This window comes from Rutidosis leptorrhynchoides, chromosome 7, assembly GCF_046630445.1.
Source record: "Rutidosis leptorrhynchoides isolate AG116_Rl617_1_P2 chromosome 7, CSIRO_AGI_Rlap_v1, whole genome shotgun sequence".
Lineage (NCBI taxonomy): Eukaryota > Viridiplantae > Streptophyta > Magnoliopsida > Asterales > Asteraceae > Rutidosis > Rutidosis leptorrhynchoides.
In genome coordinates, this window is record NC_092339.1 from 279214548 (window position 1) to 279233367 (window position 18820).

General features: G+C 34.0%; 1 protein-coding gene across 1 annotated transcript; it reads right to left on the reverse strand.

The window, feature by feature from the left end:
- Nucleotides 1-2582: 2582 nt before the first annotated feature.
- LOC139857209 (uncharacterized) lies at nucleotides 2583-16076 on the reverse strand. Its single transcript, XM_071845948.1, has 3 exons — nucleotides 15320-16076; nucleotides 2860-3102; nucleotides 2583-2764 (listed from the first exon to the last, which is right to left on the reverse strand). Exons 1-3 carry the CDS (start codon nucleotides 16010-16012, stop codon nucleotides 2741-2743), a joined length of 960 nt encoding a protein of 319 aa, XP_071702049.1. The 5' UTR covers nucleotides 16013-16076; the 3' UTR covers nucleotides 2583-2740.
- Between the last annotated feature and the right edge of the window lie 2744 nt (nucleotides 16077-18820).

Sequence of the window (18820 nt, forward strand, 5' to 3'; positions counted from 1 at the left end):
TACAAAATATTGTATCGTGAGTTTCAATTGCTCCCTATTTAAATGCTTTTGCAATATATATTTTTGTGACTGAGAATACATGCGCTACTTTTATAACTGTTTTACGAAATAGACACAAGTAATTGAAACTACATTCTATAGCTGGATTATCAAACCGAATATGCCCCTTTTTAGTCTGGTAATGTAAGAATTAGGGAACAGACACCCTAATTGACGCGAATCCTAACGATAGATCTATCGGGCCCAACGAGCCCCATCCGGGTTACGGATGTTTTAGTACTTCGAATTTATCATATCCGATGAGAGTCCCTGAATGATGGGGATATTCTATATGCATCTTGTTAAGGTCGGTTACCAGGTGTTCACCATATGAATGATTTTTATACACAAGTTATGTGTATCATGTTTTGTACACGGGTTACGTGTGCGGTTAAATATTTAAAATCTGGTGGTCTATTGAAATTATTGAAATGATTATTTATGATAAACCTATGAACTCATCAACCTTTTGGTTGACACTTTAAAGCATGTTTATTCTCAGGTATGAAAGAAATCTTCCGCTGTGCATTTGCTCATTTTAAAGATATTACTTGGAGTCGTTCATCGCAATGGGACCAGATGTTATTGCATTCGTCCATATGGATTTGGACGGGTCTTGACATTTAGAGCATTGGCTTGCTCTCTACGGACAACATTGGATTGTTGCCGCAAGAATAAAAAGATTATGTCAGACATAGAGGGGTCGCTCCCGTCATGCAACATAACATTTATTCTACGTTATTGTGCAAATAATGAAAACCGACTTTTTAATTAGCTATTTTGCAAAAATTAAGGGACTAAGTTGTTTCTTTGCTCGAGCATATGCCAGAATAAACACTAAATGCAGAACAATGAAGCGCATAAAAATACTATGAGAAATAAAAAAGGCATTAGTTTCTGCGTAAATATACGCAAATTACGGCATTGGCTTGCCTACACACTTATATACCCCTCACCTTTTTGTAGGGATGCCTTAAAATGACCGAGTACGGAGCTCGCGAGTCAGAGATGCCTTAAATGCAACATCGATCTCCGATTTATCGTATTCTTGCATCAAGAAGCCTCCCATGCGGATAGCTGGAAATGCCTCAATGTGGCCTTGAGATTCGGAACTCAAAGTCACTAGCGAGATGTCTTGAACGCAAACTGAAAATTCCGAACAATGTTCGCTTTAGGAAAACCTCACTTTACAAAAAAAACGTTTTATGAGTAGACCATGACTTTGTGCTATGGCCTACTCTTCACTAAAGTCCATGGTCGCATAAGCGCGCCCATGGCGTACCTTCAGAAGTCCTTGGTCACAAAATGCCCTTGGCCGTTATACGTAAGACCATGGACGCATGGCAGTACTTTGTAAATCCATGATCGCGAAATGCCCATGGCCATTATCATAGTTCAACACACCTAAATACCTTAGTTATATTGAACTGGGGGAGTAACGATATACTAATATACTATTAGTATACTTTTATGGCATTATTATATGGGGTTTATGTTTCGTAATTGTCCCGCATAGACATAATTGTCTAAATCACACCTAAACGTGACAGTTGGAGCTGTCATGATCATTGCGTCACTTGGCGCAATAGATACCCATTACGCATCATTACTTGGCGCACAAGATGCGCATCAAATGCTTATTGCAACTTTATTAAACGTGACAGTTCTTTCAAGTTACATGCGGTGGCATATATAATAACTTCGATATGATACATTTGCTATATATCATACCGAACTTGGGGGACTTAATGATACGCATAGCGCATCGGGCTAATAATTGGTCTTGTCCTTAAGCCTGGCCCGTTAGCGGTACATTAGTCTTTTCCCTTAAAACCCTAATATGCCTGTATAAATAAAGGGCAGGACTTCTACCCTAAAGATATCCTGGAAGCTCAAACGCTCTCCTCCTCTCCCTCTAGGGTTTTACCTACACAAGTGTAATGTTTTCCCCTAAAACAGCCATAACCACCCTCCCGAAATCTTCATCTCGGCTAGGGTTATCACGGTAACCGGATCGAAGGTTAACACCGCCGTATATAACAAACTCTCCTCTATTACACTCAAGCGTATCTCTAGCATTCGGTGGAAATATGCTTGATCAGGAGCACATAAGCCTGGACAACAATTTGAGTTTGTTTTCAAAAACTAACACCTAAACCAAGTTATCTCTTTAACTCTTTGATGGACGTGTACTTCACACTCTCCAAATTCATTCTAGAGTGTCAAAAACAACTTTCACTTTCAATCTAGTAAATCCAATTCACCAAAATCTGTAATGTCTGATTTCACTAAAATCACCAACATGTAATTATCAGTAGTACATCTACGGTAGTGACAACATACTATTGTCTACTACTATCATATCTCAATTCAAACTCCAATTCAAACTCTTGTAGTGAAAATTTTTACTTAATCATTTGCATTCAATGTTAAACTAACGTATTGGCGGGTATTAAACTAAAGTACGTGTTACCAATACATAAATTATTAAAACCTCTATGACGAAAATTAATTACAACAAATATTTTTGCATAAGCCCGAGAAATCGTGATTCTAAAATTAGTATTTTATTAAAAGAAGATGTAAACAATTTTACGTTTTTAATTGATTTTTCGCTACAAGAACACATATGTACGTACATTTTTCTAAAATGGCCTTACCTTAACATTGTTAACGAAAACAAAATAGAAGACAAACATGCTCAATTTCTTTTCACAAACCTACCCTGCAATTCAACACAAAAGAAGATACAGCTTATATTAAATGAGATCAATATCATGAATTCTTTAAGCAAAATCTCGAAATATTAACCATTACTACCTTAATTCGTGGGCGTTTCTCGGCATTGAGCTTTCTTACTTCATAACGAATGGTTTTAGCAAATAAACGATTACGTCTTTTCTCCTTGTACCTTTGAACACTTGCTAATCTATTTTGAGTCATTGCACTCGATCCCATTGCTTGTAAGCCATCGTCTCCTTCACATGGGCCAGTGTTCTCCGTATGTGCCAGTTCTGGAACCATCCACGATCCTCCATTGCCTCGCTCGTCATGTGCTGAGCCCTACATATAACTTGATATTGAATGTATATCGTATAACGAAAATAAAAACTTCTAAGTGACATTTCTCATATTGGGTTGTGTAAGGTGTGCAATCGTACAAGGTCCAATATTTAACAGGTGCCAAAAAAATATAGCCAAATATTACATATTTAGGTCCATTTATTTATAAGAATGTAAAAATTAATAAATAAAATATAAAATATCTGTTTGATTTGATATTACATGTTTACAACCGTTATTTTGATTGATGCTATTAGTTTTGACGTTTTTTAGTATTATTGAACTTATTATATATACGAAAAAGTTCGTATATAAAGATCTACTTTTAATTATTGAACATGGCCATAAAATTTGTAGGAGACTAACATTTCTTGTAGCGTAAATCAGTAGGTTAAGGTAGATACAAAAGCAGGTTTTTGTAACTCCACCTGTACCCAAGTGTTTTATTTTGACTTTCAAAGACTTTTTTTTTTCAACTACTCCATGATTTTATGTATTATTTATTTATTTTTTTATATATAGTGCCTAAAGAAGATTATATATCAATACAATAAATAATTCATTCACATAATTTTTATTAAATACTGGCAAGTAAAAGTTAAATAAAACGGCTTTTTAGAAAGTAAAATATTACACTGATACGGGAACAAATGAGTATGTATAATAACCTTGCAAATATGGAAACCAACAAAATACTCTGTTCATTTCAATTCTATTGTCTAATATTCTTTTTTCGCTTTTTGTCTCAAATTAATTGTTCATTTTCATAAATGAAAAAACATAACGTGGCAAAGTTCTTTTGTGTCCTTACTTTATACATGTAAGACAAAAAGATAATAAAAAATAAGGAAAGCTAAAAAGTTAACAAAAAAGTACACGCATCAGTCACTTTTTCTTAAACTCTATATTTTTTGTCTAAAGACAATAGAGATATGTGACGGAGGGAGTACTAAGTTACTCGAATTGACCCTCCAAAGGCCCAATTAAAGTTAAAAATATTAAAAAAGAGAAAACCAGTTCAAGGGAGGAGCGGAAACAATTTGGCGAGTTCATCAAGAATATTTAGCTTTGGGTCTTTTAGGTTCGTCTCGAGCGTCGTTTTGTCGCTTAGATGATCTCTAACCTTCCTCTTGTTTAGTTGATAAGTTACCCTCTTTGGTGGTTTTTCGATAGTTTGTATTTCCTTTTGGCAATGGTTATCCTTTTTTTTTAATTGTTGTGAATTTTCATTGGGTTGTTTTTGTTTAGTTCGATAGTTTTTTTTTTTTTTTTTTTTTTTTTTTTTTTTTTTTTTTTTGAGTTTGTAAGTTTTAAGGGTGCATCAATCAATTCAATTTTAGTTATAAAAGTTTATTGTTTTTCCTATAAAAAAAATAGGCAAGGTTTCTAGAAAGAGTATCTTTCCTAAGAAACTGGATTCGTTCTAAGTTGTACCGTACAAACGCGTCATGCGCTAAAGTGGTAGCAGTCATAGGTCAGAGACTCAGAGGTCATCAATCAATAGCTTGTTTAAAGTTGCTCCCTTTACCAGCCTCAAATTTGTAAAGTCGATACAAAATTTGGAGGAAAATTATTGAATATTCACTCAAGAGTGTGTTTAATACTATATTTTAAAATCAAAAAAATTTCAAAAATCCTCCTACACACGCATTATGCACGGTGCATGCATGGTCGTGCTAGCCGTGCATGATACGTATTCCACTGTTCCTTTAATCGTAGATTCATTTTATTAGCATCGTTTTAACTTAGCCGCAACTCACACAACGCACCATGCGTGCAGGGCCGGTCAAACTTTGATCAAAGTTTTTGCATGCCTTGGGCGAAATGATTATAAAATGCCTCGGGTGAAATGATTATAACTATGGGTATTAATATTTTTTTTTCGCAATGATGCCCCTAACCGCGTGATGCCCCGGGTCGTCGCCCGCTTCGCCCATAGCCTTAGCCGGCCCTGCATGCGTGGTACCCATATTTAAAACCACATAACCTGTTGTTCATCAAATATTGATTTTCTCCTATTTTAACCACAATCCTCCATTAGTTATTCATCAAATTCAAATTATTATCTTAATTTCAGATGCTTCTATTCACATATCATATACTTGTACGTCAAACTATAATTAAACCAACAATAGTTTGATGCCTGTTCCGATTAAATATTACTCGACATTAATTGTCCATATTTGAGTATTTGTTCAAATGCTTCTCTATCCAATCAATACTCCAAACCAAACAACAACAATGACAAACACGAAATCATTTCTGGTGAAAGTTCAGATCTGTTGACACATGTTCAGATCCGTTGACGATAAACATGAAATCGTTCAGATCTAGTTTGTGTTTTTGATAAAGGTCATAATTGGTTCATAATTGTTCAGATATGGTTTATTAAGGTTCATGTTTGTATATTTGTTGATTGTAGTCAATAATTTTAGCTGAACATAGTAAATATGGGCATCACACATGGTGTGCGTGGTCTATGGTGCGTATGTGAGTTGCTGGTAAGTTAAAACGATGTAGGTAAAACGAATCAATGACCAAAGGAACACGCACCACGCACGGCCCAGCACGCACCGTACGTGGTGCATGATCAGGGGCATTTTTTTAATTTCTTGTTTCTAAGGACATAATGTAAAAAAATAAAATTTTTGGGGTATTTTTCACTAATTTCCCGAATTTAGACACCATCTTAACAATATGTTCTTATCATGCCTTTTTCAAAGTTTTTCGACTAGTTTTTCGCCTTTTTAATAACTTTAAAGACACTATTACCTCGTGCATAGTCTTTGTGTTTTGCACAGATTATGCGTTTAGTTTTTAAACTATTTTATCTTGTGCGGATAGTCCTCATAGTTTGCACATGTTGCATGTAGAGTCCTGAAGATTGACGAGTGTTAAAAATTTCAGTTGAATCACCTCACATGTGTTGAACATGAGGGTAAGTCGTCTTTTTCATTCTCATTTAACTCATTCGCTTTATACTATTCATCTTCATCGTCGATACCACAAATCATAAACTCGAAATTCATTGTCTACCAAAAAACTAAAAAGTCACATTTATTAAATCTCGTTCACATGTACATGATTCTTTTCTCCTTTCTAATATAAATCTACGCACTTTTGTTTGAACCCCTTCTTCCAAATCTCACTCACATGTACATGTTTCTCTCCTCCTTTCTATTCTAAATGTCTGCACTTCTGTTTAGACCCCTTCTTCTAGATCTGTTCACCAAACCGATGAATGCGACAAATGCATAACACTTGTTGGTCTCTCCGTAGGTGTCTCGGCCAATAATATCACAAACCCGACGACAGTTAAGAAAATAACTAAGAGTCGGATTATGGTAAATATATTATTAACAGTTAAACGTGTCGAAAGATCAACTACTTGAAGACAGTGATAGCGATGCACCTTTTTTCACTTATACAATGACGGATTTACCATCATGTACAACGTATGTGATATGACTTAACGTAATTTTTAACGCTCGTCAGTCTCAGGGACTGTACACGTAACATGTAAACTACGAGGATTGTTTATGCAAGAAAAAAATTAAGGGACTGTACGTGTAATCTGTGCAAAACCACATGGACTATCCGCATAGTTATGTATAACTTTAATGTCTAATGTCTGATTAACCTATTGATTTACATTATATTCTCATCCTCCTATTAATTGTCCTTAGAGAAAAACACGTAGTTTAGGAAACTCAAATTTTATCTCTTAATTTTTACTTTTTTTTTTTTTTTTATCTTACATGCATAAGGCAAATGTATAAAGGAAATTTACCTTATTTTTAATATATATTTATAGAAATTGAATAATTTATATGAGACATACCAAAATGTAATACTAGAAAATTAATTACGGACGGAGAGAGTAATTATAATTATAAATTAATATAGTTATAATCATGTGAATCCAACAATTTCCGTGAAATACAAAGAACCAATCAGAGTGCGACATGTGGCGCGACAATCACATGTGATTGTAAAAAAAAAATTCAAAATAAATTTTTTTTTTTAAAAAAAATTCAAAAAAAAAAGAAAATTCAATTTTTTTTTTCAATCACATGTGATTGAATTTGACATGCAGAATCACATGCGATTGGCATGCAGAATCACTTGTGATTGACATGCAGAATCAATGTAATTGGCATGCAGAATCACATGTGATTCATGTGATTTACTGCCTGTCAATTCCAATCATATGTGATTGAAAAAAAAAATTCAAATTTTTTTTTTTTATAAAGATTTATTTTCCAATCACATATGTTTGTCGCACCAAATGTCGTACTTTGATTGATCCCATGAATCTCAACTTAAAAGTTACATTTATTTGAATATTTCTCTAAATGAATAATATAATATAATAAAATAAAATTAGTAATGATAAAAGTAAAGATGTACATTACAAATTATTACCCAAGCGGTGTTAGTCTTTGGCACCGACAAAGTTTGTACATAACTACTATGCAACTGTTTATTTATTTTTATAACATAATTTTGATATAAATTGAAATTCAACCTTATATTGTCTAATTAATGAAATACTCTCAAAGACCCTTGAACCACAATTTTTTTCAAAAAGCAAGAATTTTATAAATGCACGAAGGATGATCAAGTGGAGAGCCCGCCCATCAAAAACACGAGGCTATAGCTTAGTTACATACTCGATTCTAAGCTATAGGAAATACAAGAGAAAAGTTGCCCTTGAAGCATAATTTACTATCATGTCGGATAGTAATTGTTACTCCGTATATTAAATGCTTAATAATTTGATTTCATGTCTATAGTCTACGAACGAAATAGCAACCAAAATCTAGCATGATCTAAGATGAGGTACAACAATAATTCATTCAGTACCATATTCGACAATGACACTATAACTTAGTTATAGTAAGTAAAAAATATTACTCGTACTAATAGACTTAAAATTGGTAAAGAAATTCAACCTTTTTGCCATATATAAAATTATTGTTATTTATAGCGAAGGCATTTTTGTTTCTATCAACCCGTCGAATGTCAAAAATTGGTAAAGCGTAATATAAGGTCCATGGTGCCGATTTGGACGGCTTTTATAATGGAGGGTTGTATTTTTTGTGTGTTCTTGGTTCGTTGTTTGGTTTGTAGCGTTTAGTGTTGTCCCCTTTTGATTTGTTTTGTGTATTTGTGTTCGTTGTTGATGTTTAGGCCATTTCAGTTTTAGGCCAGTTGGTTAATTTGTGGTTTAGACCTTAGTGTTAGTCTTCTTTGCGGTTCCTTTAGCTTTGTTCATAGTTTTGTTACACGTATTTTAGTCCTTTTTTCCGGCAAAAATAGACTTAAAATTAGGAGAATCACAAAAGTAAAAATTAAATCTATCATATTTAATTATGTATTTATAACTTGCACTTACCATATATTATTGTTGTTATTGTTATTGTTATTATTATTATTATTATTATATCAAATTCATACAGTACTAAGTATAATAAAATCAGTAACTGAAATTAAAATAGTAAATCATATCCTGATTAGCATTCTCAATTCTCTATAATATAATTTTCTATTCTTCTCTATGAATTTAAAATAAAAGAGTATAATATATATATATATATATATATATATATATATATATATATATATATATATATATATATATATGGAAAAAAACACTCCACTATTAAAAAGATGGGGTGTGTGAGAGAGAAAGAGAGGAGAGAGAGAGCTAGGAGAGAGTACACCATAAATCGCACATGGGCAGGCACACACAAGCGAGATCAATCCAATGGTGGTATGCAAGATCGACTAGCTAGGATATTCGGAATTCAATTAACATCGTTCATGTTTTACAATTTCCCGGAGTATTGGAGTGTGGCGGATCTGTGGAGAGTCTTTAAACCGTATGGTGACATTAGGGATGTGTATATGGCTGCCAAAAAACTCAAAGACGGCCACAGATATGCATTTGTTAGATTTGGAAATGTTAACAATGCAGATCGACTCCTTCTATCACTCAGCAACATCAACTTTGATGACTATCCCATTAAGATCTTTAAGGCAACAGAGAGAAAAGAGATTGGAAACACAAGAGGAAGAGATACAAATAATGGTGACACTCGGGCCACCATTAACGAAAGAATCCATGCTGCTTTCAAAGAGCATAACTTTCGGGATCATAGACAATATAGAGATGTAGCTGGCATTAAAGTTAGAGGTGCAGATTTAAGGGACAAGATGTCCAAACCAAATGTTAATGATGAAGATTTAAGAGATAAGTTGTTCAAACCAGATCTGCGCCAAAAACTGGAGAAAAAATATGAAGCCAAAAGGGGTGAAAGGGACTTTTACAATGGAGAGAGTTCTGCTGGAAAAGGTGGGATAGAAAAATGTGGGTTAGAAAAAGGTGGGATGGAAAAGGAAGTCAAACCTAGATTCATCAATATTCAAGATAAAAACTTCTCCAAAGATCTATTCAAACGTTCGCTGATATGTGTTTTGAAGGATTGGAAGATTATCTCTCAAATAAAAGATTTGTGTAGGGCGGAAGGCATGATCAACTGTGATATCAAGTATCTTGGAGGTTTTGAAGTTATGCTAATCTTCAACTCATCCTTTGAAGCTAAAAGGATAATTAACAACAATGAGCATGCTATTCATAAATGGTGTAATAGAGTTTGGTTATTAAATAGTCATCATGTTATCAAGGAAAGGTTGATTTGGGTGAAGATTTTCGGGGTACCGGTGACTTGCTGGGATGAAAAAACCTTCACTAACATTGCAAACCAATGGGGCAAAACAATAGAAACAGTAAACTGTCACTTGGTAGGAGATCAAAACCTAGTTTTTGGACATGTCCTCATACTATCCAAAACTATGGAATATATTAATGATAAAGGGTTAATTGGGTTTGGAACTAATGGTGCTTGTTTTGAAGTTCATGTTCAGGAAGATTCTAGTCAGACTGTTGAGATAAAAGTTGAAGATGTGGTGGAGGTTAATAAGGAGATTAATAATCCTGAGAATGACTTGGGCAATTTAAATTATAACGATGATGGTCTAGAAGATGATGAGTTTATAGATGATACATACGAGAATTCTGATGAAGATTACAATGAAAGTGATTTCGACTCTGAGTATGAAGGTATTGGTGTATTTGAGGAAAAATTACCAGAAAACAACTCTCCGGTCGACAATGGGTTTTCCGGTACCGGATTCAAGCCGGATAACCCAAGGGACAGCCCAATCAATGAAGACAGAGAATCGGAATGCCACGTGGCGAGTAGTCAGTTCCAAGAAGTCAATGTTGAAGAACGTGCTAGGCGTGATGAGCGTGATGATGATTGTTGGAGGGATAAAAAGCCTAATGATGGCAAAGTTACAGAATCGATGGAGTCTGGTCGGCAAACGAAAAGTCCCAACTGTATTTTAAATGAAAAGTCCAACGGTATGGTTAGTCCAAAACAACATGTGGGTGATAATAATAGCCCAATATGTTTGTCAAATGGAGATAGCCCAACACGTATGGCAGATTCAAATGAAGTTAGCCCAATACGTATGGTAGATGAAGAGAGCCCAACACGTAATAATAATGGGAATTGTTCAAGCCCAAGTTCGGTTAAGGAGACTTTGGGCTCAAGTGAAAGCCCACAAGCTGATTTAAATATCGATTCAATGAAGAAAGAGAAGGTGGGGCAGGCTAATAATAGATTAAAAAAGAAAAAAATTTCAATCAATAATTTGGGACAAGAAGTCGATGGTCCAGATATGAGAATTGAGGAAACGTGTCATGTTGATAAATTTGACCAGAGGAAGAGTCAACAAGCAACTTCGAGCAGGAAGAATAAATCAAAGTCATCAATACCTAACCCTTCAAAACCGAACAGACAATCCAATTCGTTTAATTCAAAAGAAGAAGCAACACAAGCCAACAGATCAAAATCAAAAACTGGAATCATCGTGAATCAAAACACTTGTTGTTGGTCCAATCTGCGTAACTGGAAATCTTCATCCAGGCTCATGAATGTAAAAAGAAGTGCAAGAAAAGTAAGACCTAATGAGCAACCAATTAGATCGAAATGCAGCAACTGTGATATCAGTAAGTCCTCAAAATCTTCTTCAATTAATAAGGTGAATTTAGAAAATATGTCTTCAGCTTCTGATGAGTTAGGGGTCAAGGAATATGGAAAGAAATTGGGTCTTAAATGGAAAAAAAGACACACCTAGTTGTTTTATGTCCTTTCTATCGTAGTTTAGTTTTCTCATGAAGATCTTGTCGTTAAATATTAGAGGGTTTTGTCTTGCGAAAGGTGTGAATAAATTTAGTTGGTTAAAAAGAATGATCATTAAAGAGAAACCTAACTTTGTTATCCTTCAAGAAACCAAACTGAAACCAGTGAATTACAAGTGGGTTTACAAACTTTGGGGGTCTGATGATTGTGATTTTACTCAAAAAGGTAAGGTTGGTAAATCGGGTGGGCAGATGATTATTTGGGATAAAGGTTGTTTTGTGGCTGAAGATGTAATTAGTGAGGATAGTATTCTTGGTGTGAAAGGAGTCTGGAAAGAACTTGGACAAAACTTCAACATTCTTAACATATACGGTCCTCACGAAGACGATAAAAAACAAAAGTTATGGGATAAGTTGGAACTGTTAATAACGCAACAAGATGATGCTTGGATCATAGGTGGGGATTTCAACGAAGTGAGAGACGAGACGGAAAGATTCAACTGTGAGTTTGTTGAACATAGAACAAAACGTTTTAACGAATTCATAAGTAGATCGAATCTAATTGATATACCACTAGGCGGTAGAAACTTCACAAGAGTTAGTGACGACGGCTTAAAATTCAGTAGGTTGGATCGTTTTCTTGTAAGTGATAAATTCTATTCGTTATGGAGGGACCTTACTTCGGTGGCACTTGATAGGGAACACTCGGACCATTGTCCAATTGTTTTAAAAGATGAGGATAGAAATTTTGGTCCTAAACCTTTTAAGATATTCGATGCTTGGTTTGATTGTGATGATGTCGAGCAAGTTGTTTTAGATGCGTGGAAGACTGATTGCCCCATTCAAAGTAGAAAGGACTGTTCTTTTAGGAATCGAATGAAAAATCTTAAAGGGGCTTTAAAAGTGTGGAGCGGAAAAAAATTCAAAAACCTTGATGATGAAATCGAAGTGCTTAAATCCACGGCAAACAGTCTCGAACTGAAGGCTGAAACATCTGTTCTGAGTGATGTCGAGAGAAACAATTGGAGGGATGCCAGGAAACAGTGGCTTGAAAAAGAAAAAATTAAAGTTGACATGCTCAAACAGAAAGCACGTGTGAAATGGATATTAGAAGGTGACGAAAATACCCGGTACTTCCATTCTATTATCCGAAGAAAAAACAACTATTGCAATATCAAAGGTCTTAATATAAATGGAATCTGGAACAACAATCCTAAAGATATTAAGGGGGCTGTTTTTGAACACTTTAAGGCAATTTTTGATGAACCTGATAGTGATAGACCATCAATGGAAGAGCTTATTTACCCTAGCATTTCGACAGCACATGCAACAGCTCTTGAATCACCCTTTGAAGACAAAGAAATTAAAGAAGCGGTGTTCGAATGTGGTAGTAATAAGGCTCCCGGGCCCGATGGTTTTAACATGAATTTTTATAAAAAGTATTGGGAATTGATAAAAGATGAACTCATTATGGCTATTAAATGGTTTTGGGATAGGGGAGAATTCTCAAGAGGTTGTAACGCTTCCTTTGTTACTTTGGTTCCAAAGAAGAGCAACCCGGTCGGGCTTGGTGACTTTCGTCCTATTAGTCTTATAAGTAGCTACTACAAGATTATAGCTAAAATTTTATCCAATCGGCTAAAGACTATCATACCGGGTATTATCGGGATGGAACAAAGCGCTTTTGTTAAAGGTAGATACATACTTGACGGGGCTCTAATCGTGAACGAAAGCATTGATTTTTTGAAAGCAAAAAAGCGGAGAGGTTTTCTCTTTAAAGTTGATTTTGAAAAGGCGTTTGATTGCCTTAATTGGAATTTTTTGATTGATGTTATGAAGTGCATGGGATTCGGTACAAGATGGAGGAAATGGATCTTCTCTTGCCTAAGCTCAACTTCCATCTCCATATTAGTTAATGGGTCCCCCACATCCGAATTTAAACCTTCCCGTGGGGTTCGCCAAGGTGACCCCTTATCTCCATTTTTATTCATCATTGCTTCGGAGGGTCTAAACATTTTGGCAAAAGCCGCATTGGATAGGAGACTTTTTAAAGGCATAGAGGTTGGTAATGACAAGGTTCCTATCTCCCATCTTCAATACGCGGACGACACTATCTTTATGGGCGAATGGAGTCGAACAAATGTGCATAATCTTCACAACCTTCTTAAATGTTTTGAATTGGCGTCTGGGTTAAAAATAAATTTTCAAAAGAGTTGTATGTATGGGATTGGGGTCAATAATGAGGAAACTAGTCTGATTGCAAACATCTTCGGATGCCAAGTGGGTTGTTTTCCGTTCACCTACCTAGGCTTACCGATGGGTGCCCGAATGAAAAAGATGAAAGATTGGGAACCGGTAGTGGAAAAAATAAAATCCCGACTCTCAAATTGGAAAATGAGAACGATGTCATTTGGAGGACGCTTAACTCTTATCAAGTCGGTTCTTAGTAGCCTTCCATTGTACTACTTCTCGCTTTACCGTGCCCCACCGTGTGTGATAAAACAACTCGAGTGTGTGAGAAGAATGTTCTTTTGGGGCGGGTCGGATACGGATTCAAAAATTCCGTGGGTTAAATGGGATCTAATCTTAGATACTTATGGGAATGGGGGGCTAAATATTGGGTCACTTAAAAGTAAAAATCTTGCTTTGTTGGGTAAATGGTGGTGGAGGTTTTATACCGAAACCGATTCTTTATGGGTTAAAGTTATCCGTAGTGTGTACGGGCCTAGTGGGGGATTGGATCTTGATGTTGATAACATTCGATCCTTTTACCCCTCCACTTGGCGTGATATTTTGTTAACAGGTAATGAGCTTGAGGAAAAAGGCATAAGCTTCAGGAACTCTTTCAAGAAGACTGTGGGAAACGGGCAATCAACAACATTCTGGGACGAGAGATGGATCGGGGAAGATAAACTCAAAAACCTATTCCCAAGATTATACAGACTAGAAAAGAACCCTACTGTACGAGTTGCTGATCGAACTGGGACTGCTGCTGGCGTCACAAACTGTTGCTGGGAATGGTTGCGAGTTCCATCAGGTAGAACCGAAGGCGAGCTGCAGACTTTAACTGGTTTAATCGCAGGATACAAGTTTGATCGAAACAGAAACGATGCATGGGAATGGTCTCTAGCTCACAACGGTATCTTCACTGTTAAGGCTCTAACCTCTCTTGTGAATGTTTACTCCTTATCTGTCAATAACAATGTGCAAGAAACTATCCGAAATAATCTAGTTCCAAAAAAAGTTGAAGTTTTTGTATGGCGTGCAAGACAAAAAAGATTGCCGGTAAAAATTGAACTTGACAAGAGGGGAATAGACCTTCATAGTGTGAGATGCCCGTTGTGTGATGATGACCTTGAAACCGTGGACCACTCGTTAATATTTTGTGATAAAGCGATGGACGTTTGGAATCGTGTTTGTGGTTGGTGGGGTTTCGGGCCCCTAAACAATCTAAGCATAGATGAGCTTCTTCGGGGCAACACTCCAACCTCAACATCAATCCTTGGTTCGAAAATTTGGCAAGCGGTGGAATGGGTATGTGCGTATCTAATATGGAAGAATCGGAATGAGATGGTTTTTCGAGGAAAGCAATGGTCCGGGCCGTTAGCTTTAAATGAGATCCAAGTGAAGTCTTTTGAGTGGGTTTCAAAAAGGTTGAGAAACAAAAAGATCGATTGGCTAACATGGCTAAACGATCCGAGTGTGTATCTTAATTCGTAGTTTGCTTCTCTTTTGTTTAGTCTCTTTGTATTCTTGTTCTTGGTGTTGCTCTCTTTGCAACCCTTATAATGTAATATTGTGAACTTTGTATTGTTGGGGTGTTATGGGGTGGATTGTGCATTGCAATTCTTCCTATAGCATGGCCTTGTGTTAATTTTAAATCCTTCTTGCTTTTCGAAAAAAAAAAAAATATATATATATATATATATATATATATATTCTTAATATTATGATGACATATATAGCTTAGCTATGCATATTTAAGGGAAATGACATTTCACTCACATTGATAGAAGAAGGTAAAAAGAAGTCATCTTTAATAAGTTCGGGTACGGTTTGTGGAGTATCCGGATCCAAATTATTAGGAATGTATGGTGGACCTTTATTAACCCAAGAATTCATAATCTTTTCATAATCAAGCTTCAATACCAATTTACTCCTTTTATTATCATGATCATCAAGATTATGATGATGATGATGATGATGATGATGATGATGATAACATGATGTCGTTGAAGATGAAGATGACGACATCCCTCTAATCACATTATTTTTTCTCTCCACAACTTCCGAATAACAAACCCATTTTTCATGATCATTAATTTTATAATTTTTTCTCTTCATTGCTGTCCGTACAAGCTTAAATTCTTCATCGGCATAATTAACTGATGAGGGAGAAGGTATGTTAGAATCTTCATCATCATCATCATCATCGGAGCATAAGATTCCGGTGAGTGTAGTGGCATCATCACATGATGAAAATATACAAGACATATCTAGTTTATCTTGTTCCATTAAATTTTCAGGGTGTAATGGAAAAAGATTTATAAGTTGTTCTTTATGATCATTGGTTGTTTGCATTGGCGGTTTTGGTTTTTTGGCAGTGAGATGATGTTTAAGACTTAGGAACTTTTGTTTACGATTTTTGGTTCTTTTTTTAAGAGATTTAGGTTTAGATTTGGAACTTTTTGTGATCATAGTAGAGATTGGGAAAAAGGGTTGTGTTTTTTTGTTTGTTTAGTTGTTATTTGTGGCAATTGGATTGATGTTTTTCAAGTAGTAGTTTAATTAGTGAAGAGGGTGTTTTTTGTATGGATTGATAAAAGGAATATGTGGGTTGATTTCATTGGATGTTATTGAGATTGCATTTGGATGCTATAGATAAGAGTAGATTGGGTGGGGTGAGAGATCACATAAAATACATAACACCCCTGTCGCTTTTTAGTGATTATGAACTTTTGGTCACTTTTTCATGACTTGCACGTGGTAGGACTGAATATTCTTTCTTTAGAGCCATATGTATAGGTTATATCATGCAATTTTCTTAAAAAAACATCAATTTAAATTTAAATTGAACTAAATTCGATGATATAAAAAGAATTACAAGTAATACATATTTTAACACTCTATATGAGTAGATCCTGCTATTTACTTGAACGACAGTACATGAACAACCTTCTAAAACAAACATACACACACTGATAGTGTACCCCACCCCTTACAAAGTAAATTACCAAGAAAGGATTTGAAGTCACCTCATGACGGAGCGGTGCCATTGAATACCACGCACCGAATCTCGATTGAAGTGAAGTCAAGGGAATAGCAACCTACCATTACTAGCCCAACGGCCTAACAAAGAAGGAAAGTAGATAACATGACCTTCATGGTGTAAGAAGTCAAAGGAAAATTCAACTAATCCCTCCAAATTGCATGAGAACTAGTAATCTCAAATGAAGGAAAAACTCTCCTATAAATAAGAGAACTAAACGAGATATACACACACAATAATGAACCAGATTTGATATCCCCATACTATCAACTCTCTATCGGTGGCGTAAAGCAGTTATCATACTTGCTACCTTCGTGGAATCGCCAACGAAGAGATATTCACTCCAAAATCACCCATATTTTACCTTCTTCGTGACCTGGCATTGGTACACTTATCCCTTCAATAAGATCCGCCAAGAATTGTACAAACAACCGGTGGGACACAAAAATATATACTATGTTTGAAAAAGTACAAAGTTGGCACCATGACCAACTCCAGTCACGCACCACATGGGTTCACACCACCCAGAGAAACACCAAACTCAAATCAATCACGAGTGAAATATTAAACGGGGAGAACACCGACCACATCTCCCCCATCCACAACCATGATTCACCATCCGAGGAACCATTACCGCTCATAAACAAAACATTTGTACTGGACAACTATGATCACATCAGAACAATCATAAAAGAGCTAAGTGTGATGACCCGGGAATTTCCGACCAAATTTAAACTTAATCTGTATATGGTTTCGACATGATAAGCAAAGTCTATTAACTTGATTTATAAAATTTCTAAACTAGTTATGAAATCATTTGACCTTTGACCATTTCCAACGATTCACGAACCTTTAAATTGCAACTAGAAATGTAAATATAAATAATTAAATATGTAAATAATTATATTAAATAGATTAATGAACTATTAAGTAATTTATTTATTATCAAAGATGACTTTAAATAACTAAAGCTTATTATTCTGAATACATAATGTATAGTGTATATAAAAGGTTCAAACATAATTTGCCAATGTTATCAAAATAATAAATGTATAATGTTATACTTGTGGTTAATTGTTTAATATGTATATATATATATATATATATATATATATATATATATATATATATATATATATATATATATATATATATATATATATATATATATATATATATATATATATATATATATATATGTATGTAAATAAAAATCTACATATAAATAGATATGAATCTATGTATAATCAAATGTACATTGTAATATATATATATATATATATATATATATATATATATATATATATATATATATATATATATATATATATATATATATATATATATATATATATATTATGTATAAATATTCAGTTATATAATCAGAAAACATTACATAAATAATAAATAGTAACAATAATATATTAGAAGTAATTACAAGTTAAAATATAGTTATTGATATTAATATATACTATATAGATATAAAAAAAAGAAACATGTAAATTATAATATTTTCATTATTAATTGTATTATGATTAGATAATATTATTATTAGTAGTAGTAAAAAGAAAAATATTAATATTTATACAGGATATAGATCAAAATTCAAGAATTAGATGTATATATATATATATATATATATAAATAGATAAACCAGATATAAAAGTACAAATTATTATCAGTAATAATGTAATTAGTAATTTTTGTTAATATCATTCAATGTTAATATAATTATTATTAATCTAATTATTAATATTAATAGTAATGTTAATAAGTCTATTACTATTATTAGAAGTTATTGATATTACTACCATTATTATTAATTTTATTATTTTGATTTTGATTAATATAATTATTATTAATATTAATATATTTAATTATTTAATAAAACTGATTATATATAATCGTATATCTATATACAGAATCCGTTCCTATCTGAATCAAATTCTAACAAACTTTGTTTCTGTCTCTGAATAAGTTAAATACACAATCAATCGTACAAATTATTGAGGAATCAAAATCTCACTTTATTTTTTTATTTATTTATTTTTTTGTACTGACCAATTGAAGAACACCATCAACGAATTCAATTCATAAATCAATCCAACTGGTCAGTGTTATGAACGATTTCCTTCAGTTCTTTTACATTTACTATCAATTATTATTTATAACAAATTTTATTGATTGAATTAAATTGAATTTTTCTTTAACCGTCGCTCATACCCTGTCTTCTTAAC